A 19,143-nucleotide genomic window follows, 5' to 3' on the forward strand; every position below is an offset into this window, starting at 1 on the left:
TAAAGCACTGTGAAGTGGTATATACCGGGGGTTCCCAACCTGGGCCACTTTAAGCCTGGTGGACTTCAACTCCCAGAATTCTGGGAGTTGAAGTCCTCCAGGCTTATACTCCCTGGTATATACAGTAGTGGCCAAAATTGTGGAAACCTTTTGGGAAATGTGCCTCCTTACGTATTTTATGCCATTACTACCAAACAGGGAGATCTTGGTCTCATCACTCCAAATAACACTGTCCCATTGTTCCTCTGTCCAGGTAACATGTGTTTTATCCCCAGTTCAGTCTTTTCAACTTTGTTTGAGAGAAAAAATGGCCTTTTTTGTGAAATTCTAGATTTTAGGCCAAATTCCTGCAATCTGCTTCAAACAGTCCTTGCACTCAACTTCACATTGCATTGAGCCATTCAAACACCCTGATGATTTTCTTCTGTCACATAGGCACAGTCTCTTAATTCTTCTATCATCACTTGCTGTTGTGCGCCTTTTCCTGCCTTTACCAGTGTGGCTTTGAAGTGACTGAGTTTCCTTATACCTCTTCAAAAACTTAGAAATGGCGCCTTTGGTTAAGTTTCCACCAATTTTTCTTCTAATTTATTTATAACTGTAGCCTTGTTCACTTAATAATACTATTTTACAATGCTTTCTGAGTCACCAGTCAACTCTTTGTACCATTACTTTAATTTTATTATGTTTTACAAGCTCACGAAATGAAAGAACACCAAAAAACCCAACCAACTTGATAGCGATCACTTAACACTGACAAATGTCCTCTTCTCAGCTTCAATACATCAATAACTGAATCCTATTGTGATCTGATTGGCTCGTTGCCAAAACAAGATGGCACCTGATTGGCTCTCTAAACACTCATGCTCATTGGCTGCAATCAGATTGAAGGAAAGCTACCTGATGTCAATCGAAGCAAGTTGTGCTTCCTTTTTCTGGTTATTTGGCTATAACTGTTCATAGAATGCAGATAATTGAACAAACTGTATTGCATTACATTCTTGATTAAATTATCTTTTCACTGATTTATAATTTTATGATACTACTAAAAAAGTGGTGTTATTAGCCATCAAAAATGCTTTTCCCAAAAGTTTTCCATAATTTTGGCCACTACTGTAAGTCTAAGACTCTAAGTGCTGTTGCTATCAAGTGATCATGGGGACGCTATCAAGTGATCATGGGGACACTGCAACAGTCATAAGTGTGAAAAACAGTCATAAGTCTCTTTTTTCAGTGATGTTGCAACTTTGAATGTTCACTAAACAAACTGTTGTAGGTCGAAATCTATCTATAGTTGTTGCGAGCAAATTCCCCCATATATAAATAAATAAATGGGGGGGGGGAGTTTCCTTGAGATAAAAAATATCCCAGGCTAAACCCTTAAATTACCGAGTTTAGTGCACTGATTAAGACACCAGGCTAGAAACTGGGAGACTTTAGGCATAAAACCAACTGGGCAGCCTTGAGCCAATCACTCTCTCTCCCGTTCTGGAAAGCAAGCAAGGGCAAACCACCTCGGAAAACCTTGCCAAGAAAACTACAGGGACTAGTCCAGTCAATTGTCAACTCTAACTGAAACTCCCATGCCTCCCCCCAAACAAAACAATACAAAACACAAAACAAAACAACACATGCACATGCACATGCACCCAGCCTCCGATATACTTTTGTCGCCTAAGCAGATGAATGCCAAAACTGAAGACCATTCTCTTGACTCTTGCCATTATATTGGATGAAGGAGGGGTAGGAAGAGAGGGAGGGAGGGAGAGAGGGGAATGGGGGAGCGGGGTAGGAAGAAAGGAAAAGAAGAAAGCAAGCAAGAAGGAAAGCGACAATAGGAAGGGAAGGGAAAGAAGAAAGAGAGAGAGGATCTGGCAGTGTCAGAGTGGACGAGAATCACTTCTAAGAGGCGGGAAAATTCTTTGCTGCTAACACTGGCGTGCCTGGCTGACGTGCCACCGATGCAGCATGCCCCGATGAACCGCCTCCGTCCTAGCAGCCAGCCATCGGTCAGGGAGAGACAGCGGAGCCAGGCTCCAGCGGCACCGCGCTTTCCCAGCACCGCCCAGCAGCTCACACGTGAGCGCCGGAGTCATCTGACGAGGAGGAAGGCCGAGGGGGAATCCGGGCGCTTCAGTGCTCTCCCCGGACGGCCATGCTCTCCCGCTTGCTGCGGGAGCACCAGGCCAAGCAGAGCGAGCGGAAGGAGCTGCAAGGTGAGCGGCCGGGGGAGCCTGGGTAGGGGGAAAAGCCTTGGCTCCCCGTGCCCAGCCAAGCCCACCCCTCCCCAGCAAAACGCCGCGGCGTCGCCTTTCAACTCTTCTCGGAGCGAAAGGTGGTTGGGGAGAGGAGGGCCGGGTTCAGGACTAAGGAGGCGAGGGAGCCCGTAGTTTTCGTGGCTCGGCGCGTAATAATAAAAAGAAAGCCGGGCTTTTCGGAAGGTGCGATTGGAGCGTGGCTGCGGCAGTAATTCTCACGACACAAACCTTCAAACCGCATTGGAACCTCCCGCCTGGGAGAACCTCGCCCCGCTCCCCAAAGGATGGATAGTTTTGTGTGGTGTGAACTACAGGCTAGCCTGATACAGCCTAGCTAGGGTCGCTCTGGAGAGTGAGAAGGGCGGCATACGTATTGAACAGGTAGTCCTCGACTTATGACCACAATTGAGTCCAAACGCATTAGCCCCTCCTTGTGTGCAGAAGTGGGGTAAATGCAGTGGTGGCAGAACCATCAGTACTCAGTTGGTAAAAGTTTGGTAAGATCTGGTAAATTCGGTCTGGTGGTTTTAAGGCCTCAGGCTAGAAACCAGGAAGCTGTGAGTTCTAGTCCCCACTTAGGCATTGGAAGCCGGCTGGGTGACTTTAGGCCTGTCACTCTTTCTCAGACCATCTTGCCTCTCACCGTGGTTGTTGTGGAGAAAACAGGAAGAGGAAGCAAATTAGGAATGTTCACCACCTTGAATTATTTGTAATAAAAGTAAAGGCAGGATAAAAATAAAACAGTCGGTTCTTTCCCAGTTTAAAGCAACCTTCCATCTACAGTCCTCAACGTAGGACCACAATTGAGCCCAAAATTTTTGTTGCTAAGCAAGACAACTGTTCAGTGAGTTTTGCTCCACCTTTCTTGCCACAGCTGTTAAATGAATCACTGCAGTTGTTAGTAATCCAGTTGTTAAGTGAATCTGGCTTCCCCTTTGACTTCGCTTGTCAGAAGGTTGCAAAAGGGGATCACATGACCTGGGTCCCACAGCCAACATAAATACATACCGGTTGTCAAACATGATCATTTGACTGTGGCGATTGCAAAAGTTGTGAGAGATCATGTCACTTTTTTCAGTTCTGTTGCAACTTCAAATGGTCACTAAATAATGTCGGAGACTATTTATAGCACTGATAGCTAACCTTTTCCACGTTGCATGCCTGTACCCATGATGCAATATGCGTGTGACTCCCCCGCCCCCTGCACATGCGTGTGCAACCTTCCTGCACCGCACACCTCTGCATGCGTGTACGTCTCCCATGAGCGTGTCTCCTGCGCATGCGCGGCAGATACCCAACAATCAGCTGACTGGCGGGGCGCACATGCATGCACAGTAAGGCTCTTCCGGGGAACCTCTCCTGTGCCGGCAGAAGTGGCTCTGTATGCCACTTCCAGCATGTGTGCCATAGGTTCACCATCATGGATTTATAGTCTTCTCAACAAAGACGGAAAAAAACTTAAAAAAACAGGATGCTTTCTTTCAAATTTATGTTTATAGGAAGCTTGTGTGATCAGAACAGATGCTTGTAGCATTCTGAAATGGTAAACGGTAGGGCTCATCCCAACCCCTGATTGCAGAAGCAATAATATGGCTGATTCAATTTGTGTGAGAATCTACTTGTTTATGACTAGATCAACTAAAATTGGCCTTGAATTGTTTCAGGTGTGAGTTCAGGAAAGAAATGAGCAATATCATGAGGACATGGCATTAAAAAAAACCCTTTCTGAGGCATTTCCTGCCGTGGTCAGGCAGCTAGGAGGTTGAGGCCTGTCTTAAATTATTGAGATGGATATTATATAAAATCAATGCTCTACTAAGCAAGGAACCTTAATATTCCATACAGATAATTGAATGTACAGTGAGAGAAAAGACAGAACATGAAAACTGTGCCAAGAATGTGATGTAGAGTCATTTCACAGACATGTTGACTTTAATGATATCATAGAAGAGACATTTGCTTTTCTTTCTAGAACGGCGGCGGCGAGAAGCTATTGCTGCAGCAACTTGTTTAACAGAAGCCCTCGTTGATCATCTAAATGTGGGGTGAGTAGTATTGAGAAGTGGGGAGTGATTGAAACTATATGGAATATCCATGAAATTACATGGCATGGATATTGGTATCGAGGACATGATTTAAGATCAAACTGATATTCTAATATATCCATCTACGGTGTCCTTCCTCAAATGGGAATTTGAATATTTTGCCGTCTGGCTCATGCCTCCTTTTTGAAATTTGTATTGCCAAAAAATAAGGTTTCTGTGCACATTTTCAAAGGGATGCTTTGCTTTGACAAGCCCTTCAAAGCTGCTTCAGGAAGTGATACCTTCTCACTTCTAATGGCAAATGGTTACTTCATTCAAGGTTGCTCTCTTTAGGAAGCTGCAATCAGTAGAGGCCACTTCTAGCTACTGCATAGGTTTGTTGAGGCTGGAAAGCACTTTATGGAGGCAAATTGGTTCTTCATTTCAACAAACACTTTGCATTCATGGAGCGAAGTTCTTAACCAAGGGAAATTGAAAGTGTCTTGGGCAGACTTACTGAAAAATTAATTAATAACTCATTTGTATTTCTGGGGCAGAGGGAGAATCAAATTACAGAAGATTGGGGTTGCAGAAAAGGACCACTCTTTTTTTTACATCTATAAGTTCCTGAATTGTTCCCTTATAAGGGAATAGTCAAGAGCCAGTAATGTGAAGGATGTAATCTCTGGATAGAGCAATTCAATCTTCCTGCCTTGATTATAAACATAGCATATGCATATGACAAGCCACTTAGCTTTATCTCACCAATTCCAAGAATAATACGGGACTTTCCTGACAATGCCTGGATAGTGTAATTAAGTATTAAGTATTTATTTATGCAGGGCTGTGAAGTTTAAAGCTCAACTTCACGGCCCTGTATAAATAAATACTTAATATGATTCTCGCCATTTGTTGCATGTTAACAAAAATAGCTTCGTAGAATTCGTGTGGCAATGCAGAAGAATGCAGATGGGAAACGACCTTTCTTTTATATGGGTGTCCTTTTCTATTACTGTCTCTTTGATAGTTGGCTCTAGGAACTTCATCACAGTTGTCTTAGACATGTGGACTGGATTTATTGCTTTAGCCGTTGCACATTATGCTTCAATTGATATCATTCTTTTCCTTGGTTTTAAATGTGTTGTGAGCTGCCCAGACTTGCACATATAAATTGATTAAATAAATAAACCACAACATAACAATTTAAAACACTGATTTCTATAATTCTAAGTATCGTGTAAATATTGCTTTTCTTGATCTCTTCTGGGGGGCAAAAAAAACCATACCAAAATACTCCATTTCAGACATAAATCAATGCAACTTATAACTGTTCATCCCCTCCAATAGATTTTAAGTAATCATGTTATAAATACTTAGGTTTTTAGCCTCAGAATGATGGCAAAATCTTGGAGAAATCATATTTCTGTGACATAAGAACATCTAAGGCTGGGTTGTCCAAAACCCTGGCAATTTTTAAGACCTGTGGACTTCAACTCCTAGAATTCCCCAGCCAACCAATTCCATCCACAAGCCTTAATGTTGCCAAGGTTAGGCACCCCTGATGTAAAGTAAAAGTTGTATGTTTCTGCAAGGTCTGAAATACTAATTGGAAGGATGTGATTTCCTGTTAACACTTTGTGGCCTGTTTCACACTCTTCACCCTTTTGTGCAACCGTTATTTTGAAAGAAGAGGGGACTGAAACTAGACCACCCTCTAGCCTAAAATGTTTATTTATGTTGGGAAGCAGAAGCTGCAACATTTTATAGCACAACTCCTGTCCTTGACTAGCTCCCACAGTTGCTGGCGCCATTTAGTTTTGTGGTTAATGGATGAGAGTGGGAATTATAATTTTATTCTTCAGGCTACATTTCCCTAGAGGCTTTCAGTAGACCACAGATCCCTAGAAATTCCTTGGGACAATAGAGCAAATGATTAAGTAAGCCTTGTGTAGGTTTTGCCCCAGAAATGCTGCATCTAACTCGGTTTGCAATGACTATTTTTGTTGTTATAACTTTTTACCACCCAACAAATGAGATCCTGATAATGGAACATAAAAGTAGCTGTAGCCTGTGTACTTTCCCACGTTTCTCTTCCTCATTAGTACTTTTAAACATGGAGTAGAAAGCAGGCTGTCTTTGTCTGCCCTGTAATCAAGCTGCATAGACTTTTCCAATGGCTTCATATTTTTCATTTTACTATAATAGTAACTAAAGTCAGTAGGGAGAGAGGTATCAGCCCTTCCAGACAGGCCAGGTCAAGAAACAGAAGCAGCGGGGATTCTAAGAACGTTGTTTTATTATTGTGGACTGCAATAACAGAATCTTGAAAAGTTTCTCTCTGTCCCGCTTTATGTCAGACAAAATCAAGGAGGGGTTATTTTGACTTTCTTTCTCACCTGTGCTTCAGTTGATGAACAGTGTATTGCGTGTCCAGGTCCCAGCATAACTGGCTCTTCATACCTTCTTCTGCAAGATCAGCTCTGAATTCCTTTACTCCACCTCCCCTATCAGAACAATCCTCCCCTCCCTTGTAGGAAGATGAGCTAGACAGGTTATTATGGGCAGGAGATAAGAATCCTTCCTTCCCTCATCTGAAGATTGGCCTGGCATCTTACCAAGTTCAGTGAACCACTCAACAGAGTCAGTTGTAAAATTCCCCCCACTCCTCCCATTCCATAGCAAATAGTACGGAAGAGCTTTTTACCCTGGGAATCAGCAAGGAGTCTCCTTCATGCTCTGGCTATTAATAGCAGGTCACAAGGACAGAACTTGTACAGGCATATCAGATGGAACTGTTGTGCAACGTGTGTAATGTGGTCATTTCTCTCCCACTCCTGTGACTTCTCTGGTTTGGGATAGCCCAGAATGCATTCTAGTTCATATTCCTCTTTGCCATCCATTCAGTATTCAAAAAATTTCAAAATCTTGAAAGCCTCTCTAGGTTTCTTTCTAATCCATCTTAATAGGAAACAAAATCAAAGCAGCATTATTTTGAGATTCTTTCTTATGCTTGCTTCAGTGTCTGGACTACCGTATTTCCCCATGTATAAGCACCCCCTTTGTATAAGCCACCCCCCCAATTTTTGGACTGTGAAGTTTTGAAAAAAATATTTTATTAGAGAAACAAGTTATGAAGAAAGAAAATTTACAAAGAAACAAAATTCGACGCCTAGATCTACAACTTCGGTCATGACGCCTGAAAGCGGTGCGGGCGACGCTAGCAATCTCACGCATCGAACGAGAGTAGGAACGAAGCATTCAGGCCGATGCCTAGCGTATGCATTTCTATCGCGACTCGCACTCGTAATCGTATCATCATGTACAATTTTACAAAAAAGTATAGCATACTGCTGGAAAACCAGTTTATTCCTACTTTATTATTTTATGCATTTTTCACGATATAAAAGTGTACCTGCTTTGTATATGCCACCCCCCTACTTTTTGGGCTTGAAAATTTTGGAAAAAAGGGGTGGCTTATACATGGGGAAATACGGTATGTAACTTCTTGTCCAAGTCCCTGTTTCAGGTCTCTTTCGTATCTTCCCCAAGGTCCGTTCTAAGAGGGGATTCACTTGAGGTATGGTGGATATCCTGGCATGCCCGAGGTTCCTTTTCCACTGTTTACAGTGAACAGTAATATATATTACATATAAAGGTTCAGAGTCTTCTTGGCCCAATTTACTGATGCTATCCAATTCATTTCCATCCTCTTGGAATCAAGTCACGAACTACCAATAAGTCTCCACCTTTTACTCATCCTGACCACTAGTTCTAGATATGCCCTGCTCATCAACAGTTGTTTTCATTATTACTGATGAATAATAGACTTCTTTTCATACTGATGCCAAGAAAACTACATATCTACATCAATTTATCAAAAGTTGATGACAACGCAACAGAAGTGCTACTGTTTTGTTTTGCGTTATTTTGCCGAAGAAGAATGCACTAAAACTTTACCATTCTCAGTCTTAAAATATCTCTGGTTTATCTCTCCTGTTTATTTTACAAAATCAAGTTAGTCCAAGTCATCATTAATTATTGCAGTATATTTTAAGAACTATTTGTCTATCTGGTACTCAGTGTTGCAGTGTCATGAGAAAGTAATTTCCTCCCATTCCTAAAAAGCTCAAATGACATTATCTTAGCTTTAAAAGCATCCTCCTAAGATTAATGTTATATTCATAATCCATTTCCTCATGGAGGAAGTTATAAGTTATTCTCTGTGTATGCTTGTGTCTATAAAAATCAAGACAACTTTTTTAATTTCCTTTTTATGCAGGCAACATTTTTCTTCCACTTAAACAAGTTAGAGCACTATCATGTTTTAATTTCTATAGCCACAAAAATAATTTTTAATGAATTTCAGGCATGACTTTTTAAAACAAATAATCCATCCTGAAATGCTTTCAGGGCCTTTAAAGAGGGTGAGATGGGATGGAAATGCTGCCTCAGACCTAAGGGCAGGGGGGGCACATGTACAAAACATGGATTAGTATATAAAATTATTAGATGAATATTTTTCATTAGAAAAACAACCAATTAAGATATGATTCCACAAGTTATAACAACTCAGACAAACAAGCTAACAGCAAACAACAGCCTCATCAAGGAATCATCGAGAGCACTCCCACCAACATTGACAGTGGAAGCTACTAGTATATAAACAGAGAGCAAACCCCACTCTCTACTCACACTGATGAAGTTATTTAGTTGGTTAATGAAACGTCTTGTGAGAAAACAACCAAGGTCAGAGAGTACCAAGGACCCCACAGTTCAACCCTGAACTACAAATATTGTCTTGTATCAGTCCCTCAAATTATTTCAATACATATTTTGTGTTTTCCAATCCATTTCCACTTAGTGGGCCACTGACTTCAGTGGACAAAAGTCAGTGGAGCAAAGATTTAAATTGGTACCAGATGCAATGCAAAGCAAATGAAAAGAGGTCTCAAACAGATACTTGCTCTGCCCCCTGCAGCTGAGTGTTAAAATCCATTTCATTTGGTCTAACAAATCCATCTGAAAAGATTTTTTTCTTCCAAGGAGCCTGGTAATCTTCAGAGCCTTTTCCCATAGCTTTAACTTGTAGATTTGAATCCAGATATGAGTGGAAAGATTACTTTTCAGGTAAATATCCAAGATCCCCCAAGGTTTCTGCAAGAAAAAAATGAGAAGAGATAACTAAATCCTCATCTCTTGTAGAGTTGAGGGCTTGGGATATTTTAATCTTTTTGCTGTGATTTTTACTGGTTGCAAATGAAGAAAGGTATCTGCAAATATGACGTCTAATTTCCTTGTTGATCAGTAAGGTAGCTTAGGTGAAGGATTCTATCAAAAGTATTACATCCAAGCAGATATGTCAAAAACAAATCATATAAATCATTTTCCAGAATATTCTGTTTTTGTCACACCTGTCTCCCTTATCTATAAGCTGTTCCTTCTGTTCTCAAAAGTATTGTTATCAAATACAGTAGATTTATTTAAATATTTAACTTCTTATTATTGACAGTAGATGGATTTTCTGCTGTAGCTTACATATGTGATTTTCATCCCACATAGAAGAATCTCTTATAAACAAACAACACTAACTTTATATATCAACATTTCTTAACTAAAAACATGTATGTTGAAATGTCTATGATGAAAATATCTCATTAGCCTGTTATCAAAAGTATCAGTCTATTTCACTCAGATTGCTACCAATATCAGAATATTGCTATTTTCTTCCCTAGCTGTATTGTATATTTTCTGTCATATATGAATGTTTGATAATTAACTCAATTATCTCAAGTGAGGAAAAGAGAATATCAGTGTAACATTAAAAGATATTTTGTGAAAATATACCATTTACAAAACATTCATCTATTCACTGAATAGAACACAATTGTTGTACAATTCAATTAAATGTTTAATTGGTTGCATAGTTCATTAAAAATGGAGTAGGTGATAATAGGAAAATAGGGCTTCTTAAATGGTATAATAGATTAAACATCAAACACCCATATAAATACTCTGTTGATTAAAGAAGGGATTGTATTAGAAGGCCATAGTTCGTTAAAGAGCTTTAATTGATCTAGTTCATTACAGGCAAGAATAATGATACATGAAAGGCTGTTAAAAGCTATTAACAGAGAGGAACATTCAGATTACCTTATATTTCTCTGATCATTGAGATCTCTTGATGCTTTAGATTCCCAGTAGAATTAAAAATAAGAGAGTTTAAAAGCAATTACGAGCCAATTTAAAAAGGTCTGCAAAGGGTAGATGCCTCCATTCAGTGAAGAATATTTTCCAGAGAACTGGAATAGTTACAATTTGACCCTGAATTTCCACAAGATGAGCCTCTGACAATTAATAGAACTTTCTCAGATAATCACTTTCAGCCATTTAAGACCCTCGTTCATCCAACCGTGCAAAGCCAGTCTTAGCCTAGCACTTCACATTTTAAACATAATGTCATTGTATAGCAAGTCACAGTAGCAGTCAGCACAAATGTTTGGTCTTTGAAACATCTTTCACATGAGCTTAAGTGATGGAAGATTTTAGAGTAAGCTATAGGCTCTGTAGAGCTTACATTCCTCTTAGGCAGCTGACAAAATATTGAGAGAAAGCCTCAGATCAGGGGTGTCAAACTTGTGTCGTCACGGCAGCGTCATGTGATGTATCGCGACTTTTTCCCCCTCCACTGAACCCAGCAGGGGTAGGGCCAGGACGTGACGCATCCGGCCTGTGGGCCCCTGGTTTGGTTCCACAAAGCAAAGCTTACACAGTAGTATCTCTCCACTTTGAGGCTTCCCCAGTGCTGCCTTCTGCTTTCTCGATCTCTTAACCAGCTGCTTGCAAGAGAGACCCATATCAGTTGAGAATGTTCTTCATTCAGTGAAGCAGGAAAAGTGTTCCTGGTCATTTATTGAGACATAACAGAACAAGTAACGTACTTTCTTCTGGGTAAGGTCTGAGACTTTGCGTTATCAGAAGCTATAATTTATACAGGAAGGATATCACGCTTTCTTGGAATAGAGTTTTTTATTCAATCTGGAAAATTTTCTTCCTAAAAATGCGCAATGGTGGTAGTGAAAGAAATTCTCAGAATGACTTTATTTCTACATGTCATTAATGCAGCAGCTAGTTTTAGAAACAGCCCGGCTGTTTACAGGTTGGTTGATTTTTCCTCTTCATCACAACCTCTTAATTATTTTGCCCTTCCCTTCCCAATTTGGCAGTTTGAGTCTCAACCAGGCTCAAGGTTGACTCAACTTTCCATCCTTGGGTAAAATGAGGACCCAGATTGCCGGGGGCCATATGCTGACTCTGTAAACCGCTTAGAGAGGGCTGAAAAACACTGTGAAGCAGTATATAAGTCTAGGTGTTATTGCTATATCTGCCCTACTTTGGGCAGTTTCTTCGACTCAAAGTGGCTCAGCCTCCACCTAATCTTTCACCTGACTTGGCCTTGTTCACAAATGGATCCAGAGGCTACTCGTGTATATAATGATTCCCAGATGTTGCTTAGATACTTAATCTACTATATCCTTGGGAATTTATCCAGCTACGAACTCCCAGCGCCTGCCTCTGCCCCTGGGATTAGCTTGTTCTGAGCTGGGAAGCTACTTAGTATGGAGAAAAGTTTGAACAGAAAATAGAGCGACGGAGGGCTTAGAGAAAGGAAGTTCCGTTCCTCCCTTGTTGTCTTAAGGAATGACTGAGCCTCTCGTTCCCAGGGTGGCCCAGGCTTACGTGAATCAAAGGAAGCTGGACCACGAGGTGAAGACACTGCAAATCCAAGCCGCTCAGTTTGCCAAGCAAACGGGCCAGTGGATCAGCATGGTAGAAAACTTCAATCAAGCTCTGAAGGTGAGCACAGTGCCTGTATGAAGGGCAGTGGTTCGTACATTGCTCAGCCTCTTCTAGGTCACCCTTAAAGGACTGGGCTGGGCTTGGTGAGTGGGAATAGGGGGAATCACAGGTGGGTTCAGGATATACAAAGCCATCAGTTCACAGGTACGAAAGAAGAGGCAATTCCAGAAGGGAAAGGAACAGCAAGCACCTCAACAAGACGGTCTCCCCCTCTAGCCCGTCATTTATAACTTCTTTAATATGAATTATGCTATAATTTCTCCTTCAAAAATACGATGCAACATGCCCATTTAAAAATGCACCTTGACCCTTGTGTGCCTTCTGGTTCTATTGTGGCATACTGAGCATGGATCGGCAACCTGGCACATCTGAGAAGGGCGGTATCATTATGCTTTTTATTTAAAGCTTACTGTCAGCAACCCACTACCAAAACAATGTTAACTTGATCTCTCAAATGTTATTTGTTGTTTTGTCAAGCTGTGATTAATCCTGAGCATGATGGGAGAGCGCCATCTACTGGTCATAGGCTTCTCAAGATACCGAGTCTGTAAGAAGGACAAAAGTGGTCTTACGTGCATTTGTGGAATTTGTATCTGTACATTCTTCATCCTAAAATGGCAGGGAGGGGGGATAGATGGATAGATAGTCCAGTAGACAAAGAAATGAAAGACTGTTTCAGCCTTGTAGTGTATTTAGTAAAAGAGATAAGGGCTAACAAGGGTCTTTTATTAAAATGGTAAATTGTTTCCTGTACATTATCCTTGAATTCACCTAATGTTATTTAAGTGTCAGAGCAGAAGGATGCTCTAGAACAGGGGTGTCAAACTCAAGGCCTGCAGGCTGGATCCGGCCCACGAGGTGCTTAGATCTGGCCCGCCGGACCACCCTGGAAATAGCGAAGGATCAGCTCACCGTGCCTCTGCCAGCTCAAACTGAACTCGGGAGGGCTGCGCACAGCCCTCCCAGACTCCATTTTCTCTGGCAGAGGGCTGCAGGAGGATCCCCCCAGCCCCGCCTGGGACACCACAGGTGCCCCCTGACACAATGATGTCAAGCAGACCATGCTCTGGCCACACCCACCTGGCCATGCCCATCCGCCCCCTCCCCCAAGATCAAACGCAACCCTGATGCAGCCCTCAATGAAATCGAGTTTGACACCTCTGCGTGCCATGGATTTGAGAAGCCAAAGACCATGGGTTTGATCTTGACTTTTCTCTCTGGGCAGGAAATTGGTGATGTGGAGAACTGGGCACGGAGTATCGAGATGGACATGCGGACCATTGCCACCGCTCTGGAGTATGTGTACAAAGGGCAGCTGCAGCCTTCCACTTCCTGATCCAGATGCCAGAATCTCTTGGTCACCAGAGTTGCATCTCTCGCGCTGTATTGCCAACTGAAGGCACGTCGTGGCAGAGTCCTTGCCTGCAACCTCTTCCTATAGTTCGGTGACTGTTCTTCTACAGCACCGAGTAACCTTTTTTCCCCCTTCCTCCCTGGCCCATCTAGATGCCACAAGAGGTGCCGTTGGGCCTTTCGCTTTGGTCTGAGTATCCATGGGCAGCCTCTAGCTGGGAGGAATCCTGAAACAGCCTGGAATGGAAGTGCCCAAACCCACAAGGAAAGGAAAAGAAGCCGTGCTTTTCCCATGCAAGCCGGAGCAGTCTGTGCTATGAAGTTAGAAAGAATGAAATAAAAGCAGGTGGCTTAATTACAAGTGTCGATGTGAGTCATTGGAGGGGGGTGTTGGTTCTGTCAGCTGCTCAACCCCATCTTGGCAAATGGTGAAGAACAACAGAAAGCTGCCTTCTCTTCCTCACCCAGAGGAATGGAGTGGAGATGGAGAACTGGAGCTTTTCCTCACACGGTCACCCAGCCTGGCCTCTTCATCCTCTTTTAGTTTTCAAATCCTTTCCCAATGTTTTGCAACCCTTTAAACAAAGGAACCCTTCTCAGATTTAATTTGTCCTAATCTCTTCTTAATTTGTCATGTACTACATACTTGGGTAAGAGGGGTGTGACATGGAATGCCAAACGTGTTCCGTTTCCATTTCTGGGAGTGTTGCCTCTCCCTTCACTAGCTTTATGGTAAAGGAGGCTGGATATTTTAAAATGTTTCAGGAAAATATCCTCCTTTCAAGGACGCTCCCCATATTCCCTGGTTTCACAGATGGGTTGCCTTTAGTCTGTTCACGTCTACCTCTGGGCTTCAGCTAGCAAGCGTTCTGCTTCTCTCTTCCTGATCTAGTGCACCTTTCCATCTGCTTTTGTAGCTGCAAAAATTGGGGAGCTTTTGAGTCAATAATAATTATAGAATTACTAGCTGTTCTTTGCTACGAAACTATGTGATCGGGCTTAGTTTTTTGGGAGGAAAATAAGAGGAAAAATCGTGCCTCTGCCTTCCAGCACCCATCGGTATTCATCTGCCTAGTGTCTTCTGTCTGTGTGTAAGAGTTGAGGGCTGTTTGGAAACTGAAACATGGAAACTGAAACAGTATTTGCTATGTGAGCAAGAAGGAGACAGCAAGGAGCCTGGGCATGGCTTAGCTCAACTGTTCTGTACTAAAGCTGGTTGCTGCCGTGAAACTTAAACTCCTCTGTGTTTTGCATTTGGAACAGGTTTCAGTTGGGGAGAGGGAGTAGATCTCCTTAACATCAATAATATATGAAATACTAATGCTCTGGTGGTTATTTTGAAAAATCCTTTCTTAGTGAGCAGCTTGAAGTCCAGAGGAACATATATGCCAAATTTCAAGTTAGTAGGCTTTATGGTTCTAGAGATTTTATGACGTGTGAATGGTATTTTGCTTTTATATATATAGATATAGATACAGATATAGATATAATACTAATAGTTTTCTGCCCATCTCATCACAATTGTGATAATACAGTATTTCTTTTTGCATTTCTCACAACAGCACTGAGATTTCCTAACTTAGGGCAGAGTCAGTAAAAATATAAACCATTTATTTTCCTTTCTTCCTTTATGGCATCTCTGAATCTTTTGGCTAAACTGGGCCTTTTGTTACATCATGGGTCTTTCTAATTAACACAACATTACCAAAGCAAGACACCATTTTCCATATTTGCTTCATTTGGAGATCAGGCAACCACATATTTTGAGTGTTTTTGTGCATCAGTTTTTATATCTGAGTGCAAATGCTTTCTGCCCAAACTGTACAGGTAATGCTCAACTTACGACTACAACTGACCCCAGCATTTCTATGGTTAGGTGAGTTTTGCCCCATTTTACAACCTAGCTTGCCAGAGTTGTTAAGTGAATCCCTGCAGTTGATGAGTTAGTAACCTGGTTGTTAAATGAATCTGCTTCCCCACTGACTTTGTCAGAAGGTGATCATATGAACTTGGGACACTGCAACTGTCATAAATATGAGTCAGTTGCGAAGCGCCCGAGTTTTGATCAGATGACCATGGGGATATTGCAGCAGGCGTAAGTGTGAAAAACAGTCATAAGTCTCTTTTTTTCAGTGCCATTGTAACTTTGGTCACAAAATGAACCATTGTAAGTCAAGAACTACCTATATTGCTTGTTCTAAAAGAAGCAGTGGAAAATGGATTCTTGGTTTCTACCCCAAAGATGAGGTAGAAATCCTTCTCAATTATAGGTTCACATTTGATTTAAACTGCTGGGTTTAAGCTCCCAGTATGCCTCCTCTTCACTTTATTTGTGTCCTGCCTGATGATTTTTACAAATAACTTCAGATGGTAGGCATATTTAACACATCTTCCTCCCCTTATGTTCCTCACAACAACAGGCCTATGAGAAGTTGGGCTGAGAGAGAGAGTGACTAGACACAGCTCACCCAGCCAGCTTTCATGGCTAAGGCAAGGCTAGAACTCACCACCTCCTGCTTTCTGGCCTGGGGCCATAATCACTAGACCAAACTAGTCCTAAATTAATTGTAAGTGAGCCCTGAGGCCAGAAAATTAATTGGGATTTTCCCGAGGCTATTTATTCTCATTTTCTTCTATATTCCTTAATTCATTCAGTGGTAGGTGGAAAACAGTTGAAACATATGGAGGCATCTAAACTGTGGGGACTTCCACCGCCTCCCTTCTCTGTAGCTAAAGAGTGGCAAAGGATGGATTTTCTTCGTTTTTGTTTAGCTTTTAGTTCCAAGCAAGAAACTCAGGTGATTTTTAGAAAAGTACATCCCGGCTAGAAAGACTCCCAGTGCAGCTTCTAACTCAATAAAAAGACAGTCCCTAACATTATATTCACAATCTTTCAAAACAAAACATGACAGTAAACAAAAAAAAAATGTCCAAGATGGGAAAAGACATACTTGGAAACCAATTCTTAATGTATAGGGAACTTTATCACTTCTTCAGTTACATCCCAGTAAAAAGTTGCTGAATGATTGTTGAGAGAGAGAGAGAGACAAATCCACTTCTAAAGAAGTGGAATTGACTTCTAAGTAGTCGACCTTTCTTTCCCTTTCTCTGCTGATACTCTAAATTGCATAACCTGAAATACTTGGGCATTTCGGTCATAAGTTTATTTATTTATATCCCACCTTTATTATTCTGATAAGGGTGAAGGAGCTCCTTCCTCCTCCTATTTTCCCCACAACAAACTGTGTAGTGAGGTGGGCTGAGAGACAGTGAACGGCCCGAAGTCATCCAACTGGCTTTCGTGGCTAAAGCGGGATTTGAACTCACTTAACTAGGCCAAACTGGCTATGCTTCTGTAACAGGGTTAAAGCAGGCACACCTCTCTACCTATTCTTTCCTGGATTTAAATATTTATATTTTTTCTCTTGCATAGCACCGTATAAATCTGTAAAAAAAAGGGCACCCTACTCTCTCCATTTTGTTAGAATGTTTTACCAGTAAGGGGATTTCCCACACACAAAATTCATGGACACTTTCTTTACTTGCATAAAGCTCAGCGGCTTAGATCTCTTATTTAGAATCTTCTAACAAGTTGAACTAAGCAACAAAGGTCTTTTTCATTTCTAAGCTCTCTCTCTCTTCTGTTCTCTTCTGCAAAAGCATAAAACCCTTTGTAGATTTTTTTAAGAAGCCTGGATTACATTTCTTTACTTCTCATTCTTGACATTAGAGTAGAGTAGAGTAGAGTAGAGTAGAATAGAATAGATTAGAATAGAATAGAATAGAATAGAATAGAATAGAATAGAATAGAATAGAATAGAATAGAATAGAATAGAATAGAATAGAATAGAATAGAATTGAATTCTTTATTGGCCAAGTGTGATTGGACACACAAGGAATTTGTCTTGGTGCAAATGCTCGCAGTGTACATAGAAGAAAAGATACATTTGTCAAGAGTCAAGTATCACCAGGTACAACACTTAATAATAGTCATAGAGTACAATAAGCAATCAAATCATACTAGGAAACAGTCAATATTAAATCGTAAGGATACAAGCGACAAAGTTACAGTTATACAGTCACAAGTGGGAGGGAATGGGTAATAAGGAGTGATGAGAAGATTAATAGTAATTGTAGTGCACACTTTGTAAATAGTTGAACAGTGTTGAGGGAATTATTTGTTTAGCAGATATTATCAGCAATGAGTGAGACTCTATAAATGCACTACAGATAGTCTTCAACTTACAACCACAATTCCACTCAAAATTTCCATTGCTAAGCAAGGCAGTTGTTAAGTGAGTTTTGCCCTGTTTTATGACCTTTGTTACCACAGTTATTAAGTGAATCACTACAGTTGTTGTAACCCGGTTGTTAATTTAATCGGGCTTCTCCATTGACTTTGCTTGACAGAAGGTCCCAAAGGCGATCACATGACCCCGGGTGGGACACTGCAACAGTCATAAATATGAGTCAGTTGCCAAGTGTCCGGATTTTGATTACGCAACCATGGGGAGGCTGCAACACTCCTAAGTGTGAAAAACAATCATAAAGGCACTTTTTTTTTCAGTGCCATTGTAACTTTGAACGTAGACAAAACAAATGGTTGCAAGTGATGCTATACAGCTCCACAAGGAATAAATTACTGATATATCAATACTGGAGTATTCAAGAGAATACAGAAAACTTCTCCCCTTTTGCAATGGCTTCTTGCAGCCAGCAATGGAGAATTGGTGTATCCTGTATGAGCCCTGGTGGCGCAGTATTAGACTGCAGTACTGCAGGCTACTTCTTCTGCCTGCTATCTGCCTGCAATTTGGCAGTTCGAATCTCACCAGGCTCAAGGTTGATTCAGCGTTCTATCTTTCTGAGGCTGGTAAAACGAGGAGCCAGGCTGTTGGGGGCCATATGCTCACTCTGTAAACAGCTTAAAGAGGGCTGGAAAGCACCGTGAAGCGGTATTTAAGTCTAACTGCCATTGCTGCTCTCTTCTTCCAGAGAATAAAATGTCAGTTTTCTTTCCTAGGTCCTTAAAAGGATAGGGCAGGTGCTAAAGAGAAATTAAATAGGAACGTATGTACATCACCTTGGATAACCTCAAATTAAATTCCCTCTATTTAGAGCTGTATATCTGATGAGCTCTCAGCAAGAGGAAAGGAGTGGTTTTCTTATAATGGCATTAAGACAAGAAATGAATTCCCCAATCGTTCTAAAATAGTTGAATGTTTTTCAACACAGGGTTTCTGCCGAAATATGCCTGAGAATTGTGTGTGTGTGTGTGTGTGTGTGCATGTGTGTGTGTGTTTCGCTTTGAAAGTGTTTTTTTTCCCCAGCTCATTTCACCCTATGTAACATCTATATGTTACATCCAAGCAAAGTAGAGAACATCGATGCACATCGGGAGGCGGCCTGAAATGACATGCTCTGTTGGCAAAATGGTGACTCTAGTTGGTCTGGCCAGATTCCTGGTGAATCACCCCTTCCTGTATGATTTCTACCCTTCTAAGCCCTTTTGCCCTGAGGAATACCAGCATCCCAACGTTTACAGATAGTTTTTTGGGTTTTTTTTTTAAGATAGGCTGGTTAACACAGAATGTGAAATTGATTAGCCCATCTGTGGCTTACTTGGAAGTGTACTCAAAAGAATAACCTCT

General features: G+C 41.3%; 2 protein-coding genes across 2 annotated transcripts in view; one reads left to right on the forward strand and one right to left on the reverse strand.

The window, feature by feature from the left end:
- LOC113443188 (integrin alpha-7) overlaps positions 1-2,096 on the reverse strand; it is a 76,242-nt gene extending 74,146 nt beyond the window's left edge. Inside the window, 1 exon segment of the mRNA XM_087923181.1 lies at positions 1,934-2,096. Within this exon segment, the coding sequence (XP_087779307.1) occupies positions 1,934-2,096 (163 nt within the window).
- Positions 1,774-13,847, forward strand: BLOC1S1 (biogenesis of lysosomal organelles complex 1 subunit 1). The gene is made up of 4 exons (XM_026711191.2): positions 1,774-2,216; positions 4,231-4,303; positions 12,004-12,136; positions 13,365-13,847. Exons 1-4 carry the CDS (start codon positions 2,156-2,158, stop codon positions 13,473-13,475), a joined length of 378 nt encoding a protein of 125 aa, XP_026566976.2. The 5' UTR covers positions 1,774-2,155; the 3' UTR covers positions 13,476-13,847.
- Positions 13,848-19,143: the final 5,296 nt, after the last annotated feature.

This window comes from Pseudonaja textilis, chromosome 2, assembly GCF_049901715.1.
Source record: "Pseudonaja textilis isolate UNSWEBS1 chromosome 2, rPseTex1.2, whole genome shotgun sequence".
Classification (NCBI taxonomy): domain Eukaryota; kingdom Metazoa; phylum Chordata; class Lepidosauria; order Squamata; family Elapidae; genus Pseudonaja; species Pseudonaja textilis.

Bases quoted from the DNA above. Each gene is read 5' to 3' on its own strand.
- BLOC1S1 (XM_026711191.2), top strand. From the start codon at position 2,156: ATGCTCTCCCGCTTGCTGCGGGAGCACCAGGCCAAGCAGAGCGAGCGG. The intron at 4,304-12,003 runs GTGAGTAGTATT...TCTCGTTCCCAG, and splicing joins GTTGATCATCTAAATGTGGG to GGTGGCCCAGGCTTACGTGA. The intron at 12,137-13,364 runs GTGAGCACAGTG...CTCTCTGGGCAG, and splicing joins ACTTCAATCAAGCTCTGAAG to GAAATTGGTGATGTGGAGAA.